Genomic DNA, 20,949 nt, shown 5'->3' with positions numbered 1-20,949 from the left:
AGCGCCTCGGCTCGTTGCGCTGAGGGAGCAACTCGAGTCCACACTCCTTCGCGCCTTCCAAACGCCGAAGCCAGGGCCTTTCTGGAGACCAGGGGTGAGGCCCACCTCCCCGAAACACTCACACGCCCGTCCGCCCGCCACCCACCCCACTCGGGTTGGGGACCGCCCCTCGCTGGGGGTTGCGCCCAGGGAGCCCCACCGACGGCCAGCGGCAAAGTTTATGAGGCTCCCAAAGAAGGATCGCAGCGCTGAGCAGCACAACGCAGCGGTCAGACCAGCCGAGCCCGCGGCGGGGGCGCCGGGAAGGGACTCCCCTAAAAGCCGGGGGCGGGGGTGTTGACTGGGAATAGCCCTCCCCGACCCCGGGGAGGCGCGGGCAAAGCTCCCCGACGGGTCCGCGCCACCGAGGGCAGCTCGGGGCCGGGCGGGCGCCCCCCAGCTGCAAGCCGCCCCAGGGCTTCCCTGGCCCCACCCCCACAGTCGTCCGAGGGGCGCCCCCCAGCCCGCCCAAGCTGTCGCCGCGGCCCCGCGAGGCCACGCCTCGCACCCCCACCCCCGCCCTCAGCCCTTCCCGCCGGCTCCGCGGGCCAGGTTCCTCGCCGCCGCCCGCGGCTCGGAGCCTGGTGGAAGACACGCGCTTTCCCGCTCGCCGGCACACCCGCCGCCTGCCCCCTCGCGCCCCCGGGCGACGCGCACTCACCCTCCGCATGGTGCCGGTACTGGCCGCGCCGGGCTCGGCGGCTCGGGCTCGGGCGCTAGGCGGACAGGGCCGGCGGCGGCGCACAGGCTGCCAGGGAGCGCCGCGCTGCCCCCTCCCGCACACGCGTGCGCCGCGGCCGGCGAGCGGGCGACGGCCTCCGCGGGGGCGGGGCGGGGGCGCGCCGGCCGCGGGGTCCCCGGGCCCGCCCCCCGGCGTGCTGAGCTCCGGGCCTTTCCCAGCCCGCGGGCTCCTCTTCCCGCGTCGCGGCGTCCCCTCCTTCCCGGGCCGCTTCGCTTCTCTCCTCCTGGAGTTCCCGCCCGACTACATTGGAGTGGAACGCTGGTGCCGACCGCGCGGGGAACCAAGTTCGAGGAGCCAGAGGGGATTGGTGGACTGAGGTGACAGTTCTCACGGCCTTAAAAGTACATCTCTTCTCCCGCTTGGATGCGAAGATGGCCCGCTAGTGTCCCATCCTGCTCTTGAAATTCTGTGATTGTCTTTAAAAAGTCCTGAGCTTTCATAAACATTTTTGGAGGAGGGATGGGATGAGGGTTAAGGGTGGCAAACAGCAGATCAACCCAGGGTTGGAGGCAAGACAAATTCATGGAACAGAGATGGTCTAGGTTTATCCAGATAGAGGAGCTCAACAGGGGAAGGGGTCGACATCCCCATTACTGCAGAACCCACAGGTCTTCCTGGCAAAGCTCTGCCTGCAAAGCTCCCTCTTCACAAATGGCCTCCCCACCCCCACCCCAACTTCTCCAAACAACAGGGAAATCCCATCCCCAAATGCTAATGCCTCTGAGAAAAAGATGAGGGAGGCGGGTTATATTCCTCCTAATCATGAAAACACTGCCCACTCCCGAGCCAGGGGAACACAGGTCCAAACCCTCGAGAACAAGAGTAGGATGGAATGAGGTGAGAGTCTTCTGGGAAGAAACCTGGACTTTTCCCGATTTGGCTTCTGCTGAACAAAGTAAATCAAACAGCATAAAATTCAAGGCAGCCTGAATTCAATGTGGAGGAAAAAAATTCCTTGTTTACCAAAGGATCCTTTGAAGAGCATACAAAGACGCCTGCGTTTTCAAACCAGGCTGTGACAGGTAAGCAGGCAGACAGCAGTGGGAATGCAGAGGCTTGTGCTGGATAAACACTTATGACAAATGTTTCCGCTTTTATATTGCTTGGTTACCAATTATTGTGGCAGATCACCACTTATCAGCGCTGTCAAAGGAATATGGTTATCATTTTCTAACATTGATAGAGTATCAGCAGTACTATAGAGACCAAATGTTAGACTAAGTACCTTTATGATCTAATGAATAAAAACATTTTCTCTGGATTTCTCTTTGGTGCCTACCAGCACAGATAAGAGGAGGGGTAGCTGATATATTAGGGGGGAAAAAATAAACGAAGGAAATCAATGAAGCCTGCTAACCCCCTTTTCACTTTAACTTATCTGCATACAATGGGCTTTTTTCTTCTCTTGATATGAATCTCTTCAGATTGGCCTTTGATGTTTTGCTTTTGGAAAAATAACAATTTTAGTAAGTGTACTTACTTGTGTACCATGGGCTTTACCTATGGTATCACTTTCAGTCCACACAACCCTATGAAGTAAATACTATGATAGTATGGTTTTTCAGAGATACTAAGGCTCAGAGAGGATAGGTAATTTGCCAAAGGTCACACAGCTTGTTAATGGCACAGCTAGGATTTGAACTCAGGTCCACCCACTTAATCCCCATGACTCTGCCTCATAGAAAAGGTACAACAGTGGAAAGATGTTAAAATAAAAACATGAACTCTGAATAAATCAGTCACTTCCTATCTCCGGGACTTAACTTTCTCATCTGTAGAATGAGAACTTAATTAAATGGATAGAAGGACCTATCCAGAAGTAAAGTTCTAGTTTTAGAGAATTACCATGTGACTATTCTGTTCTTGGTATTGTGGGAAATCCTAACTTGCAGGTACAATGTTAGTCACTTCGTTGGTTTGTGTAATATCTCACCACAGCACTTGTCTCCCTGCTATGCTGTTTTCTGCAACACTACGTCTTTCTCCTTCTAATTAATGTTCTTCCCTTTGTGCATGCACTAATCCAATTAATGTTAATTTCTTATTTAACTCGACTAAGACCCCCGGTGTGAGGGAGGCAGTATCTGTTAAGAAATTGTTAGGGTGATCTTCAAGCATTAGTTAGCCTGAATAATTTTTCAACTCCCTTCAGAAACCAAGACCATTATTCAACCGTACAAAATAAATGACAACATATCAGATGCTAATGGAACACATTCCTACTGCTCATCTACGGAAATCCCCGCGTTTCCAACGCTATCATTAACTAACTTGAAGAACCAATTTCAAAGTGAAACTAGACTGAGTCAGATTTTTCTTTTTTTCATATGTTTAAAGAATCTTCAAAGTGTTTTAATGATCAGAGTTACATCTCCTGTTATTGTCACAGCTTGATTAGCCTCCTAAACTCTGACATTGTTGTTTCCTTGAAAACCACCTATTATTTGAGAATATAGTACATTTTTTTCCTTTTTTTCCTTTTTCTTAATTGTGTAACAACATCTCTACCAGTTACAAACAGTGATACTCAGTCCTTTTGATCTCTAGGCTGAATTCATAAGTCTCTGTCTTAAATGCAGCAGGAAGTACACTAGGTCAACCTAACTTATTTCATTAGTTATTAATATAAATGGGCATTGGATATAACGATTGAGCAAAAATGAACCAGTTTACTATTTCACATAAAGAGTAAAAAAGCAATGAAAAATTTGGGTGACTTTTTGTAGATAAGAAATGTTACCAATTAGGGTGCCTGGGCGGCTCAGTTGGTAAAGCATGTGCCTTCGGCTCAGGTCATGATCCCAGGGTCCTGGGATCAAGTCCCACATCAGGCTCCGTGGGGAGTCTGCTTCTCCCTCTCCCTCTGCCCTGCTTGTGCTCTCTCATGCTCTCTCTCTCAGCCTCTCTCTCTCTCTCAAATAAATAAAATATTATTAAAAAAAAAGAAATGTTACCAATTAGCATAACTTAACAGTCTGTCATCCTCCATTTGGAAATGCATTAGTAATGAAATACTGTTTTGCTTTGCCATGTTCTTAAGTTAGAACCCTTCAGAAGTCATCTATTAAATACTACAGGGGACATAATTAATGGTTGAATCAATTCATATTTCCCTGAAACAGGTTGAGAATGATTTCAAGGGAATGTAACGATCACAACTACATATATTGAGCATGTTCTATGTCCCAAGCCCTGTGACAAGCCATTTCACATGTATCAGTCTGTTTCATCTTCACAGAACACTACCAGATAGTTGTTATGGCCACATGATAGATTAGGAAACCAAGATATATTGAGATTAAACACTTTTTCAAAGGTTACATGGCTACTAAGTGCTGCAGATCTAACCCAAATCCGTCGGACTCCAGAGCCTATGAGATTAACCAGTGACAGGTGCATGCTAATGGATCACCGTCTCTTCTCTCTCTGGAACGTCTTCAAAGCAGTGAGCCAGGAATGTTATATCCAGTAAAACTGACTTTCAGGTATGTATACTAGAATAGAATGGAATTAGGTGAGAAAGGATTCTTAAAAAAATGAGTCCTTAACTTTAAAAAATGTATAAGATTTGAATTAGAAGAGTAAAGAATATTCTTGGTAGGGAACAGCAGCATGACCAACAACACAGAGGTCATGACAGTAAAAAGACCAGATCTCCTAGGGAATCCTGGGGCACATGACTAGGGAGTCAAGCCTGGTGGCCGATTAATGAGGGGCTGGGGATATTCAATAGGGTATCATTATACACATTCCCTTCCAAACTTTTTTTAAAGATTTATGTGTTTATTTTAGAAAAAGAACACAAGCTGCAGGGGCAGAGGGAGAGGGGGAGAGATTCTCAAGCAGAATTCTGTGCTGAGCATGGAGCCTGATTCAGGGCTTGATCCCATGACCCTCAGATCATACCTGAGGCAAAACCAAGAGTTGGACACTCAACCAACTGCGCCACCCAGGTGCCCCTCCCTTCCAATTCTTTATCACATTATTACAATCACTCAAAATATTTATTTTGCTATAGAAGGTCCGTGTGGTTGCCATGCCATTTCTTCTCTTGCCCTTGTCAAGTCCTATTGGACTTCCCTGAGCACTCCACTGATCCGTGTGTGTGTGGCCTGAAGGTGCAGGGGTAGAGTGGGAAGAGCTTACCTGGAGCTGTGTATCATCTTTGTCAGAGGAATTTGATTCTGCTCTTCCCTCTGAGGTTTTGTGCCAGGGTTCACTCCCTATCAGAAAGACAAAATTCACCCACACTCCAACCTCTAATATTGTTTCCATATTTCCATATTCTTTTCTGCTCTTTGTCCAAATGCATGTCTGTTCACATGGCTATCTCTCCTGCTAGACTCTGAGTTCCTGTAAAGAAGGGATTGTCTTAATAATTCTAGGGCCTATCACAAAATAGGTGCTCAATATATGTTTAATAAATGATGTTAAAACCACATTGTAGTCTATATCCCATCAACCAATAATTTTCTATATTTTCTGTATTTTTACAACAAATAGTTTTCTATATTATATTTTCTTAATAATTCCCTTATGTTGACATGGCCTTAATGATTGCCTAATTGGCTGCCTAATATGCACATCACTGATATATTATTATTTAACCATGTTACATTTGAGTTATTTCTGCTTTTTCAAAATGCCTTGTGAGTTAGTAGGTAGGGCATGACTTGATATAAAGAAAGATTTGGAAGAGATTTGTACATTAGTGTACATGGTAGATCAAATTGTCCAGAGGTAGGGAGACCAGTTAGGAGGATGACCTCAGTCACACAAAATGAAGCTGATGAGGTGACCAGGGCCAGGACTAGGATGGTGGTTGTGGAAATGGGAAGGGAGAGACACTTTCTACCTCCACAGCTAAAGCTGGAAAGATGTAACCATGGATTTACCCCCAATGGGGCTAAATGTATGACAGATGGTGGAGACCATCCTGTGATGAAGAGCATTATTTTAGCACCACGGACAGATGCTGGATTGTCAGGCAGGGGCTCTGGGTGGTATGGGGCCGTTACTGCTGTCAGAGCAACAGTAATAAAATAAATAAATAATAAATATAAAGAGAGAAAAGCACAAAAAAGGGATATCTGAAGTAGTTGGAGGACAAGGAAGGAAAGAGTATTCTGGGAAATCTCAGAGAAGAGAACATTGGAACTAAGTTTTGAAGGGTGAATGGGGTTCAATAGGCCACCTGGAACCCTGTGTTGAGTAGGGTTCTGAGGCCAGATGCAGGCTCAGCAAAAAGCCTCCTGTGTGATCAATTAGCAAATGAGGTGGAGGCTGATGGGAGACCTAAGACTAGGAAGATAGGTGGGCCAAACAATGAAGGATCTTGTATGTAAATTAAGAAGTTTAGATACTTCCCCTCAAACCTATGAGAAACCACTGGAGAGATTTAAGCAAGATGTGACGGGGATAAAATCTGCATTTTAGAAAAATCTTCCAGAGATTTTACAGTAAAGATTGCAGAGTAAAGCATGATCACAGATTCCCCTTTTCCTAATACCTAATGTAACGTCCAAAGATGAGCTTGGAGAGAAGGCAACAAACTTGTCCTAGGTAAGGTAAGGGGGCCAAGGAGACAGCATCCACACTATATATGTGACAGTGGAGCTACCCCTCTTAAACAAAAGTGAGAGGAAAGAAATTAGACAGTGATCATATAAATATGGTTCAGTCAAAAAAGTGAGGGATTGTCAGGAAGGAAGATAATGAGAGAACTATGAAGAAACCAGTCTGAAAACATAACCTCAAGATACGGGAGATCCCCAGGGAGTGCCTTCCACTATCAAGACCTTAATAAGAATATGAACCTGAGAAAATAAGACCTCAAAATTGAGCTGATAAAATGATAGCGGGAGAGTAAAAAGGTGATTTCAGAACTAAGGAAATAAATCAAGTTCTGAAACAAAACCATTATATATCTAATACATAAATTAGATATGCCAAATAGCAGGAGACATGACTGAAAATTGAATTAATGGCATGGATAAAAGGCTTGAGATAATTATGGCAAATACAAAGGCAAAACACAGAGGGAATAAAGCAATTAGGGGGAAGATAATAAGAGAACCAAGAGATAATCAAACATAAAGATAATTGGTATCCCTAATTGGTGTAGAGAATCCAATAAATGCCACAAAATATGCATTCAGAAACACAATCGAGGAATGTTTTTCCTAAAATGAAGGACAAACTAAATCTGCAGAGGAAAATATCTACTGTATGCCAGGAAAAATCAACTTTGAACAAACATCAAGACATACCCTAGTTAATTTCCTAATTTTCAAAGGAAAATAATTATTTAAACTTGTGGGCAGAAAAAGCAAATCATGTGAAGACACATAGAAAAGTTCCAAACAACCTCAATGCCAGAAGACAAGGAAGCAATAGCTACAGAGTTTGGAGAGAAAAAAGTATGACCCAGGAATATGATGCCTGGCCAAAGGTAGATGTTTTAAACATGAAAGAACTCAAGAGAGTAAAACAGCCACTAGTCCTTCTTGAAAAAAAAATCTAACCAGTCAGGACCACGAGACAAACAAACAAAAAAAAATTCAGAAACAAAAGAAACCAAAATAAGAGGTAAAAGTGCTTTGGATAGGCAGGAAAGCTATTTAAATACAGAACTAAGACTCAACAGCTGGTGAAATTCTAGCTGTGGAACAAAATGTAAATGTTATGAATCCCGACAAAGTAAAAAATAATAGACTTTTAAAATCAGGAGGTAGGAGAAGGACAGAAGGAGGAAGTAAGTTGCTAATGACCTCATCTTTTACCTGCAAGGAACCAATTGCAATCATCTAAAATTGAATCATAGTCAATTCTACGCAAATACAAAATAGTAAATAATAAATAAAAAAAATTTTAAATGAAATTGAAACATGAATCAAGAAAAATACAACTTCAGTGTCTTAATGATTCCCTATTTTTTTTGCTTAGACTCAGGAATGTCTTGTAAAACACTTCCTCCATGGTGGAAAAAAAGTTACCTGAAACTGAATTACTTATATAATTGTAAAATTCTTTCTCTCTCTCTCTCATTTTACTTTTACAGATAAGTAGAGACTCAGGACCCTGAGATCAAGAGTCACATGCTCTACCGACCAAGCCAGCCAGGAGTCCCGAGAGACTTCTTGAATTATGTTAACATTCATGATTTCTGGGTGGTGAGATTCTTCCAGTTTTACTGAGATTTGACATAACACTATATTGGTTTAAGGTGTACAACATACTGATTTGATATATGTAATATATCACAATAAGCTAACATGCAGCACCTCACATCATTACAATGACAAGATTTCCTTCTTTTGGGCTGGTGAGATTTTGAGGAATGTGCTGCTTTTCTCTTTATATTTTCTATATTGCTGAAATTTATGTCAAGGAAGAGATATTTTTATTTAAAAATAATTACTTTTGGGGCGCCTGGGTGGCACCCTGGGCGGTTAAGCGTCTGCCTTCGGCTCAGGGCGTGATCCCGGCGTTCTGGGTTCGAGCCCCACATCAGGCTCCTCCGCTGTGAGCCTGCTTCTTCCTTTCCCACTCCCCCTGCTTGTGGTCCCTCTCTCGCTGGCTGTCTCTACCCTGTCAAATAAATAAATAAAATCTTAAAAAATAATAATAATAATAATTACTTTTTTCTATAAATGAATATGCTGCTCTATGTGATTTGACTTGGAAACACTCCCTGATATATTGCTGAGTAAAAAGATTGGTTTCAAAATTGCATCTGCAGTATAATCTCATTTAGGTAAAACCTACAGTCTCACATGCTTATGTTTGCATTAAAAAGTCAAAAACCAAAAATGTTAACAGTATTTATCTCTGAAGTTGGGGTAGAGAATTAAGGGGATGGTTCATTATTTCTCGGTATCATCTTTTAAACCTTTTTATTTGAAAATAAAACACAGATACACAAAAACCAAATGTGTGGTTTATTAAGTTCTAAGGTGAACATCCTTGCAACCACACCCAGGTTAATAAATACAATCCTGTCCGATCACCCAAAAACTCTTCTTGTTCCTTATCTGTTTCCCTCCCCACAAAAGTAAACATTATCCTGACTTTTTAAGTACTTATCTCTTTATAGTTTTATCACTCAAGTACATGTGCATTTCTGGATTTTATTCCATTTTTACACTTTGATATGTTGTTTAAGTCTCTCTCTTTTTTTTTTTTTTAAGATTTTTTAACGTTTTAAAGTGATCTCTATGCCCAATGTGGGGCTCGAACTCACAACCCGCACACTCCACCAACTGAGCCAGCCAGGCGCCCCTGCTTAAGTCTCTTTTAATCTACAGATTACCCCTCCATTCCTTTCTTTTCCTATATCTGTTGAAGAAGCCCGCAGCATTTGTCTTGTCCAGTTTCCCACAGTCTGGATGCTGCCGCTTACGTAGTTACGGTGCATTTCAATTTGTTCCCTGGGCTCTGTATTTCCTACAAAATGGCAGCTGGATCCAGATTCTCCTTGGCAAGGCCACAGGTGCTGCTCCTTTTTTATCAAGGGGCATGTTATGTCTGGTTGTCTCTCTTTTGGTGATGTTAGCGGCTGTTGATTAATAACTCAATCCATTTTAAGGATTGCAAAATAAAGATTTATAATTTTACATTTCTTTTTCGTTCATTACTTGAAATGCTTTTATAAAGAGATAATTTCCCCCTATTGATTACAGTTTATAGAGAAAAGGCAAGATTCTATGCTTAATTCTATTTCTTTCTTTGCCAGTTTTCAAGATAGTAAATTGGTTCTCTATCCCTATTCCAATGAATTGGAACCTCATTGATTCCTCTGAAGGTAATCAGTTATTTTTAAAAATATTTGTATGAATTCAAGCATTTAAGCATATTTGATGGTTTCGATCAATAGTAATTATTATTCTTTCTGAAAGTTCAAATTGTTCCATCTTTGACCAATGACAGCTTCTTCAATTTGGCTTCTGAAGGTTTTTTTGGTTTTTTGTGCTATGTCCATAGAAGTGTTCGATACTTTCCTTGCTATCGGATATGACAAAATGTTCTAGGCTAATCTTAGATATTTTCTCTCCCAGATAGGAATCAGGTACTTCTCTGGGAATGATCCATTTTTCCTATAAGTCTTAATTTCATTTAGTGTTAAATGGTACTTCAAGACAACAATATTGATACTAGGGACATTCCATGCGACTGTCTTGGTCACAGATTTTAGGCTTCTTCAGGGAACAGAGCTAAGAGTATACACACACGGACACACACAGACACGTGTGTGTGTGTGTGCATATATATATATAGTATGTGTATATATATATAGTATGTGTATATATATATATATAGTATGTGTATATATATATAGTATGTGTATATACGTGCATATGTATATACATACACATACTATATATACTATATATATATACATACTATAGACTATACTGTCTGCATAGAGAGACAGAGAGTGTCTTATATGATATAGATAGATGTGGACACAAATATGGATACAAATACAGATGTTGATATCATACAAATACCTCCAGTTAAAATTGTGTGTTTACTTAACTTCTTTTGTATTATATTCATATCTTCTTTCCTCCAAATGAGAATTTGGTTCTTAAGAATACAGGTGATGATAGAATATCCTTGCTCATTTACTTTATTCCACAACTATCTCAAAATAGCAATACTAATACTGCTCAATATTATTACTGAAAACATTTGGGGACATTTTTGCATGTACTCTCTCTGTTCTGCCCCTCACTTTTAAATAGTTGTGTTTTATCTACATTATTTGATCATATAGGCACTAGAGACTATAGTCTCTTCCCCCCCTTTTTTAAAATGTAAGCTCTACACCCAACATGGGGCTCAAACTCATGATCCCAATATCAAGAGTCACATCGCTACTGACTAAGCCAGCCAAGCACCCCTATACTCTTTTCCTTTTAACACCTGTTTCATCTTAATCAAAAACAACTACATTTTTAACTCTCACCACCAGTCTCTCTTACCTGAAGCTTGTTATCAAGTAGAATCCTCTGAAAAGGAACAATATTCCCTGAGTTCTTAAATGTTGAGAATAGTTTGTCTATTGAAAACAGCTGTCAAGTAAAATATTTATATACTTAAAAGTCCGTTAATGTATATAAAATTCTTGGTTCACATTTTCCTTCCTTAGTTTAATACATTATTCTATGTTCTTCTAGGGTAAATCATTGCTCTCTAAAAGTCTGATTCTAATATAATTTTCTTTCCCTTGCTGTTTCACCTAGATGCTCAAAGGAATTTTTTTTCTTTAAAGGGCAATAATTTTACCAGAATATGTCTAAGTGTTGATAGTTTTGGTATTATATTCTCAAGCGTGCAGTATGTTCTTTTCACATGTAGTTTCAAATGGTTTTTTTTTAACTTTGGGAAATTTTTCTTGAATTATAATTTTAGTAGGTGTTCTATTATTTTCCTCTAATTTTTGTCTTCAGGAATTCCTATTGTCTGTATGTTGGATCTTCTTTTCTTATCTTCGATATTTGTCACTTTCTCTTAAAATCTTTTTATTCTTTTCTTAATTTCTTTTTTTTTAAGATTTTATTTTTTTAAGTAACCTCTATGGGGTTCAAACTCACAACCCTGAGATCAAGAGTCACATGCCCTACCCACTAAGCCAGCCAGGTGCCCCTCTTAATTTCTTTTCTTTCTTTCTTTTTTTTAAGATTTATTTATCTGGTTGGGAGAGACAGAGAGAAAACACATACAAGCACAAGTAGGGGAAGGGGCAGAGGGAGAGAGAGAAATAGACTCCCCACTGAGCAGGGAGCTCAACGCAGTGCTCAATCCCAGGACCCCGAGATCATGACCTGACCAAAGTCAGACTCTTAACCAATGTTAGACACGTAACAGACCAAGCCACCCAGGCACCCCGCCTCTTAGTTTCTTTTTGACTTAAAAAATCCTCCTTTCACATTCTGTTTTTCTTTTTTTTTTTTTTTTAAAGATTTTATTTATTTATTTGACAGAGATAGAGACAGCCAGCGAGAGAGGGAACACAAGCAGGGGGAGTGGGAGAGGAAGAAGCAGACTCATAGCGGAGGAGCCTGATGTGGGGCTCGATCCCATAACTCCGGGATCACGCCCAACCGCTGTGCCACCCAGGTGCCCCAACATTCTGTTTTTCTTAAGGGCGTATCTATAGTGTTCATTTGTATTTAGTTTTTAGTTTAGTATTATTTGACTCCTAATTCTTTCCTAAGTTCTATCACCTCATTTAAAATTTTTCCTCTAATTTATGTGAATCTTTCATATCTTCTATCACTTTCGTATCTTTTAGCTGGCTTTTACGTAAGAAAATATAGTCTTGTTCTGTTCTGTGGGCACGTCTTTCTGATGTGATTTCATTGTCTGAACAGCCGTTCTGTTCCACATATCTTTTTTCTTAAAATAACTTTGTGTGGAATTCTATCTTGATACTTTTTGCTGCTTATTTTTATGTAAAATTCGTTTTCCTGAAAATTTAGAATGAAGTGTGGCTCAAGGTAACTTTTTTTTTTTTTTTTTTTTTTTACCTTTGTAGAACTCCCTCTTCTGATGCTTTTAATGAGGATCCAGAAAAGATGGCAGCTTGCTTTCTGACATTTCCTGGCCTTCTTACCTTCCTCCACTTACATCCGGGCGTTTCCCCCTTGACCACTGTTTACTTCCACAATTTCTCCTCAAGGTAGAATCCTGTCCTGGAAGGGATCCCTGGCTAGTTAGTTTTGAAAGTACACAGAGGCTAGACTATTCCAGCTCCTTCCCCTTTGACTGCAAATCTGCACACTCTCCTGCTCTTGGAGTTGGCAAACCTCTTCCAGTTACAGCTGCTGTTCTCAAACTGGCTTGCCATGCTTTCCAGTGAATGCCAGTGGACTGTTTTGAGGTTCTTCTCAAAGATGATTTCAGATCCATCAGATGCCCCACTGCTTCCCTCTGCTTTCTTTTGTATAGATGTTGATACTAACCCGGTCGATGTGTATTTGGGGGTTTGGGGGATCCCCAGTCACCTGCTTCTGTTGTAAATGTGTTTAGGGGGTTTTGCGTTAGCCATCTAGTTGCTCTGTGCTTATCTAGGGACTCAAACTTCAAAAACTGTGCTGCAGCTACCAACTTCCCAGCTCACTTTATTTCATTATATTTTTACAACAACCATGTTGATCTGGGGAGAAGACCAATGATATTTCTATTTGGGGGTGGAAAAAAGATGCCTGGCTGCATCGTATTGGATGGTTGTGGGAGAATTAAACAAGTGTGATCAGCTGGTATGCACTAATACAGCTATACCATTGTTAAACTATTTAAATACAGGGGCACCTGGCTGGTTCGGCCCATAGAACATGCGACTTTTTTTTTTTTTTAAGATTTATTTATTTATTTTAGAGAGAGAGAGAGAAAGAGAAAGTGTGCACAAGGGAAGGGGCAGAGGAGGAAGGAGAGGGGGAGAAACAGACTCCCTGCTGAGTGTGGAGCCCGAGGTGGGGCTCGATCTCATGACCCTCAGATCATGACCTGAGCCAAAATCAAGAGTTGGATGCTTAACCAGCTGAGCCACCAGGCACCCCAGAACATGTGACTTTTGATTTCAGGATCAAAAGCCCTATTTTGGGTATAGAACATACTTTAAAATTAAATTAAATTAAATTAAATTAAATTAAAGATAAAATATTTAAATACTTCCATTTCAACTAACAGGTAGCCATTGCTCTAACTCCTGCTGCCACTCCCTTGAGTGTCCCTTCTCTCCAGCCCCCTGAGTGACACAAGAACTAAAGGGTTCATGTCTATTATAGGAAGGGTCCTTTGGGATCCTGTTCTAACCCAAAGGCTGATTGGTCAGTGCCCATGCTGAACCCAGGCTAGGTTACATCTGTTGAATATTGTCCCTGACTAGACTCCACTCATTTGGAGGCTCATGGTACATGGGAAGTGAGAGAGAAGATGACAATAGTGTGTGCCTTCCAAAGGGGCCTCCGCTGAAAAGTTCGGCCGATGTTTCTTCAGCACTTCCCATGCGCTAGGCACTCTGCTAAGCAAAAGGGGTACGAAGACAGCCAGACTAAGTTCTTGCCACTGAGGAGCCCACAGCGGAGTGCTCTGTCTCCGGGGCCACTTAGCCACTGGGAGGATGCCAGTTTGCCATATTAGGTTAGAGAGCTCAGTCCCTGAGCAGAAATGCAAGGAGATAGAAAAATGGCGACCTAATGACAAAGCTCTTACTTAAGCCATCACCTTAACAAGCTCAAATCTCTACCTTTAGAACAGGGACTGCCGTAAAACGCCTGGCAGCTAATTAAAACACGCGGTAAATAAGCCAGGCAAGGAACGCGCTGTCCTTGTACACAATGAATCAAGCAGTCTCCTTAGACACAAAAGGCTGTATCCTTATCTATAGGGTGAATCAATTATTTAACAATTCATGTTCTGTGTCCTCACTGGACTGGCAGTACTTTCTTTGAATATGGAGGAAAAAAGATCTGGAAGAAAAGCAGGCTGGAAACACAATGTTCGCCTAAATAATAACAACAGTGTTTCTTAAAGACTTTTTTACACTCAGGAATGCAGTGCAATTGAGGAGATGCTGAAATTTTTGTTTGCCCAGTTGCTGGGAAGCACAAATCTCTTGGAGGGGGAAAAAAATCAATAGGACTAGCACTCATTGTCAGAGGCCAGAAAGCACCAGAAAGGAAAGGAAATCCCTTAACACTCTCATTCCCCCAAGTCAATAAATCCCAATTGATCACAATAGGTAGCAGCACCTGCTAGGTGTCAAGTGTAGTCCCTACTATTATCAAATTCCACCTTACCCATCAAGGAAATCAGAATGCAGAAGTCTTTGGTGTAGAGCTCAGCTTTGCCTCTGTAGAAAAGTTAAAAAAATCCATTAGTTCCCACAGCAGAGGTAATACTGAAACAGGAACCAAATTTATATTGTGAGTAGGACATTATTGTTTATACCTTCAGATGGGACTTCTGAGAGAATGAACACAGTCATAGCCACTTGATTATTTGTAGGACTTGATGATGCATTTGGGAACCCCCTACCTCGCAGCCGGTTTCTGAAGCAGAAGAATCAGTCCCTATAAATTATCACAGAACAAAATGAGAATGTTACAATGGCAGCTGCTACCATTAACTTCTAGTAGTATAGTGTTTTGCAACATGGGAAAGGGACACATCAAAAATCTTGGTGGGGAGGCAGGGGGAAATAAAAGGGGCATTTTCAAATTACATATCCCTTCTTCGTAAGAGATTTTTTTATGGAAATGGTTTAAAGCACAGGCCTTGGAGTCAGACTGCCTATGTTCAAATTCTGGCTTTAATACTTATTAGTTGTGTGACTCTGGATAAATTATGTAGCCATTATATGACTCTATTTGTGCATCTGTAAAATGGGAATGATGACATTTGTGGTATCTATCCATTCAACTCTTTTGAAGATTAAATGAGTTAACATATACAAAGCACTTAGAAAAGTGCCTCTCTCCCAGGTCCCATTCTATTGCTGCCTCTTGTTGACCTAAGTCAACCATCCTAGGAAGTGCCCCAAGCCTCAGATCATGATAGAATCAAGAGGGGGAAGGAATCTTGGAGGCTCTCTGCCCTTATCCATTTTGGAATCCTCTCTCTGAAATCTTGGCCAAGTCATCTGGCCCCTACTTGAACATACCCTAATAACAGGGTTTCCACCCCTACAGAAAAACCGGTTCCATCTCTGGGCATTTGAAAGGTCTCCCTTGCTTCAAACAGGAGTCTGTTTCCCTGTTTCCTCAGGCTGTTGGTCTGTCTTGTGGAATCAGAGATAACAGGATTATTAATATCCCTTTCAATAATGAAGGACAGCCAATGGTATACAATTAAGCTCGTGGGCTCTAGACGCAGATTGAGCCTCAGCTTCCCTGTTTACTGGTTGTGTGATCTTGGGTAACTTAATCTTTCCATGGGCTTACTAATACTACCAGTCTCATAGGGTTGGTGTAAGGATTGAATGAGATCATATATTTAACGAGCCCAGTACACAAGACTCAATGAATGTCATCAAGAACGGATGCTGTTGATGTCCCTCTTGGGAATTTGCTTGTTCAGGCTAAACATTCCTATTTCCTTGGTTTGTTCCTGATACAATTCCCAGTACCCCTCAGCCCTCTCCGCTGACTGCGCTCCAATAGCCTGTATTCCTCTTTAACTACATCCCCAGGATGGAGTCCAGGACTCTGGTGGGTTCCGGTCCACAAGAACCAGGATAGACCATCCTCTCCCTTAATTGACTATTTGTTCATCCACTGATTCATTCACACATGATTCTAAGCATCTGTATTTTTATAAATAGCTCCCAAGGGAGAACTGGCATTTTCAGTGCACACATCACACTCTTGACTTACATTGAATTCCCAGTGGACTAGACCAGGGGTCAGCAAACTTCTGTGTAAAGAGCCAGATGGCAAATATTGTTGACTTTGTAGTCTATACAATCTCTGTTGCAACGACTCAATTCTGCTGTTGTAGCATTAAAACAGCCATAGACAATATGAAAACTTTATTTACAGAAACAGGCAACTAGGTGAATTTGGCTAATGAGCCATAGTTTGACAACTTCTGAACTAAAACATATAATATAAGTAAGTCTTTTTCACCATATGATCCAGCAATTCCATTTTTGGTTATTCATCCAAAGAAAGTAAAATCTCTACCTTGAACAGATATCTGCATGCCCATGTTCACTGCAGCATTATTTAGAATACTCAAGACATAGAAACAATCTAAGTGTCCATTGATGGAGGAATGGTTAAAAAGAATGTGTTTTATTTGTATTTATAAAATGGGAAATTTTCAGCCATAAAAAAGAAAGACATCTTGCTGTTTGTGACAACATGGATGGACCTTGAAAGCATTACACTAAATAAAACAAGTCAGAGAAAGACAAATACTGTGTGATCTCATTTATATGTGGAATCAGAAACAAAACAAAACCTCAAAGGTATAGAAAATACACTGGTGGTTGCCAGCAGTAGGGGTTGGGAGTTGGCAAAATGGGTAAAGGAAGTCAAAAGGTACAAATTTCCAGTTATAAGATAAATAAGTCCCGGGGAGGTAATACATAGTATGATGACTATAGTTAACAATACTCTATTGTGTATTTGAAAATTGCTAAGAGGGTAGATCTTAAAAGTTCTCATCATAAGAAAACAATTTGTAACTGTATGGTCGTAGATGTTACCTAAACTTACTGGTCATTTTGCTGTGTGTGTGTGTGTGTGTGTGTGTGTGTGTGTGTGTGTATAGCTCATTATGCTGTACACCTAAAACCAATGCAACGTTATATGTCAATATCTCAATAAAAATTTTTTAAAAGATTTTATTTCCTTATTAGAGAGAGAGAGCACAAGCAGGGGGAGCAGCAGGCAGAGGGAGAGGGAGAAGCAGGCTCACCAAGCGGGGAGCCCAATGCAGGGCTCAATCCCAGGACCCTGGGATCATGACCTGAGCCAAAGGCAGATGCTTAACTATCTGAGCCTCCCAGGCATGCCTCAATAAAAAAATTTTTTTAATTTTCCCCACCTCTCACACCCTGCCCAGCTTGTTTTTGTTCTTTTGTTTTGCTTTTTAACACAAGGGCAAGGCTTTCCATTTACCTCTGTTCAGCTTTATTTTATTGGACGTGACCCATCCTCTACTCTGCCAAGATCTGAGCACTGATTTTGCCACTATCCAAAAGTAAACCCTATATCTCTTAACTTTGTGCCATCTGCCAGTAATAAATGAGCCTTTTATATGTTCATCCAAAGAATTGATTAAAGTTTGGAAATGGAAAGAGCTGAGGACAGGGCCTTGAAGCATGCAGTAAGCAATCTCCTTCCCTGTTAATTCTGCTGTATTCTTCAGAATTCAGATCAGTATCTGCTTTCAGGAAGCCATCCTGACAACTCCCCTTTCTTCCCAAGCCTTCCTGCCCAGGCTGAGGACAATACCTACATTAAGTCTGGGTTCTCCAGAGAAGCAGAACCAATAGGATAACTATCTATCTATCTATCTATCTATCTATCTATCTATCTATCTATCTATCTACCTGTCTAAAGAGATTTACTATTAGGAATTGGCTCATGTGGTTATGGAGGCTCAGAAGTCCAAGGTCTGCAGTCAACAAGCTTGAGATGCAGGAAAGTCAATGGTGTTGTTACAGTCTGAGTCCAAAGGCCTGACAACCAGGCCAGCCAATGACGAAAGTTCCAGTTCAAGTCTAAGTCCGAAGACAGGAGGAGACTGATGTCCCAGCTCAAAGACAATCAGGCAAAGAGAGAATTCTTCTGTCTTTTCTTCTATTCAGGCTTCAACAGGTTGGATGAGGGCCACTCATACTGGGAGGGCCATCTGCTGTACTCAGGCTACAGATTCAAATGATAATCTTATCCAGATAGACCCTCATGGACAAACATATATACAAGTAACCATCACGATGCCCTTTGAATTTGGCCCGTTAATAGCCTACATATACATACCTCTACCACAGCACACTCACTGCTCTGTAATCCTGTTTCCCCAACTAGACTCCATGTTCCGTCCCAGGACATGGCACAGAGTCAGTGCTCAATGAATGCGGGCAGGATGGATGGATGGATGGATGGATGGATGGATGGATGGATGGATGGATGGATGGATCAATGTGTGGCTTTGAGAAGGTATCCTCCTTAGTTTCTTCCTTTCATCAAAAATCACTTCCCTCTTACTGTCTTCTTTGAAAACAAGCTAGGTTATTAGAATTTGATAAATAAACAGAGATAAAAGGTATAAGTGAGAAAGACAGCTCAGTATACCATTTCTTCCAGGACTTCCTGGGAGGTGATATTTTAAGAAGGGGGTCTATGTCCTTATTGCAAAGGTCTGAGTAATGTGGCAATTTCAGGCAGAATGGGAAAGAGATTTTTGGACAAAAAAAGTGAATATCTGTCATCCTCCCCAAACCATGCCATGTTGTCTTTCTTATGATGCCTTTGTATATGTATAAGAAAAGCCTGAACACACGTTCTTTGAAGAATACACATTAATGTTTATAGATTACAAATAATATTAATAAATATCATCTGTGGCCCACAGAGTTCTTTTAAACTTGGCTCCTGAGAGTCTCTGACAAAGCAACTCACGTCCTCACCTTTGAAACCATTATCATTTTGTTCAATTACCAGAAAAATCCCTGTCTCGAAATCTAGTCTCATTCTGAAAATAAACAACAATAAAGATAGAGCTGCTATGACGTTGTCATTGATAGTAAATTATTGAAAATTATGGACTATCTCATTCACATATCTGATTAGAGGGTAAAGCAATCCTTTACCCTGAAATACTCAGAGTGACCTGATTTCTCCTTGGTTAGAAATCTGATAAGGAGTTTCCTCTGTCACTAACAGTTGAAAACTGAGAAAATCCTAAGACAAATCCTAAACTCTGGGCTTTGTTTCCCTAACGTAGTTCACTCAGCTCCTTTAAATCAGAGCAAGGTTACAAACTGGTGGCTCCGGGGTCATATCCAGCTAGCAGACACGTACAATGTGATCTTCTTTCCTCGCTCCCTTTCCTTTCCTTTTTTTTGTTATAAAATTTGACTTTCTTCTAGCAGATCATGCATTCCCCTCCCCCCATTTCATTATGGTTTCCTCCATTCCCATTGCTCCACACCAGTTACCTTTATACATCTAAATCACCTTCCTAGCTCCTGCAGACACTTGAGGTTTAGACCCCTGCACTGGGGACACTGAGCAATTTACAAAAGGGAGAGATAATTATAATAGTTATTACGTTAGAGCATTACTCTGGACAGGCACTGTGCTATATGCTCTTTCCATATAGCCTACCACTGTAGGAGCTAAGAAAGATTAACCAGCCCAGAGCCACAGAGCTGACCAAGGATCTGGTCCCAGGCAGCCCTTTCCAGAGCAAGCCACCACAGCACTCCCTGAAAACGGATGCTATTCGGAAGCAGTCATAGCCAGTCCTGTTTTTTCTTAAAATTTTAAGGAAATGTTTGCAGAGGCTTTAACCCAGCAGCAAAGGGAAGTCCTCCACTTTGGCATAGTGACTTGTAGACCTTAAAAGTAAAACGGCCAATTATTTCACCAGCAAAATGGGTTTATCCAGGGATAGCAGAGGAATTGCAACTCAGGAGAGGCAAGCTAGAGCAAAAGCCATAGGCAAGCGCAACAAGAAAAGGAGAGGGGCTTCAGTTTATGGAGAAAAAGGAGGAAGGTAGGAGGGGTTATTTTGAGTGGAAGTCCATTGCAGGCAGGCAAGCGTTCAGGGTGGAAATGGTTTCTCACTGACCGAGTTGCTGGACAAGGAAGGGACCCTCCCTTCCCGCTGCTGGAGTAGGAAAGCGGTATCAGCTTGCAAGGTGAGTCGTCTTCTGTCGAGCTCTGTATGGACAATGCTTCTCGTCAGGGTCTGGAATTGGTGTCCAAGTGGTAGTGCATGAGGGCTCCACCTTCTGGCCTCCTGATTCCATTTTAGATGAGGTTTCCATTTATTAATTTTCACACTATTTTGAATTAAAATTATTTGAGAGTCAGTGCGAGAAGAACATTCTGATCTCCTTTGTCCCCCAGAAAGCAGGAGATAAATCTCCCATGTGAAAGGGGCGCCAGGAGGGTAGAAGGGATCCTTTTAGGGAGTTTAGGGCTGAGAAGGCTATATAAACGAAACTTGTTCTTTCTTCACCAATTTGCTATCCCAAGCCCAAACCCCTTTGTCTTGCTGATTCTTTATAAATGTACCGCTACTCTGTCTAAAAGGTATAAAAACCGCCTGCTTGGGTCACTTCTTTGAGTCTCATGATTTTATGGGGCTCCTTTAATGTATACAATTAAATCTGTTTTTCTCCTGTTAATCCATCTTATGTCAATTTAATTATTTGGCCCGCCAAAGAACCTAGAAAAGAAGAAGGAAAAAATTTTCTGCACCTACAAAACTGTGACTGGATCTGAAATCCAAAACCCAGAAAAAAAGAATAAACAGACAAGCCCCTGAACAAAACTGTAAAGGCTGCCCTAGATTTCAGGAAGAAAACCCTAAAACATATGAAAATGAGGGTGTTTTTAAGGCTATTTTTAAAGTAACTGATCGTGTGTGCATGTGTATATATGCTATATTTTATTCTGTAAAAAAATGCTTTTGTGACA

General features: G+C 41.3%; 2 protein-coding genes across 5 annotated transcripts in view; both read right to left on the bottom strand.

Moving 5' to 3' along the window:
- TMCC3 (transmembrane and coiled-coil domain family 3) overlaps window positions 1-788 on the bottom strand; it is a 256,361-nt gene extending 255,573 nt beyond the window's left edge. The window contains exon 1 of the mRNA XM_045779610.2: window positions 701-788. Coding sequence (XP_045635566.1) covers window positions 701-709 — 9 coding nt within the window. The 5' untranslated portion in view covers window positions 710-788. The remainder of the gene's footprint in view (window positions 1-700) is intronic.
- A 1,006-nt stretch (window positions 789-1,794) lies between these two features.
- Window positions 1,795-20,949, bottom strand: part of LOC123780627 (uncharacterized) — a 75,196-nt gene continuing 56,041 nt past the window's right edge. Inside the window, exons 18-23 of one of the 4 annotated variants that reach the window (XR_015727131.1) lie at window positions 20,096-20,309; window positions 14,741-14,862; window positions 14,590-14,642; window positions 8,202-8,371; window positions 4,928-5,004; window positions 1,795-1,924 (exon numbers count right to left, since the gene is read on the bottom strand). The gene's annotated coding sequence lies outside the window, so the exon portion shown is untranslated. The other 3 variants (XR_015727132.1, XR_015727134.1, XR_015727133.1) reach the window with 3 other exon arrangements.

The sequence above is a fragment of the Ursus americanus genome, chromosome 17 (assembly GCF_024610735.1).
Source record: "Ursus americanus isolate L20-20 chromosome 17, mUrsAme1.1.p, whole genome shotgun sequence".
Classification (NCBI taxonomy): domain Eukaryota; kingdom Metazoa; phylum Chordata; class Mammalia; order Carnivora; family Ursidae; genus Ursus; species Ursus americanus.
This window is presented reverse-complemented; position numbering and strand designations above follow the sequence as displayed.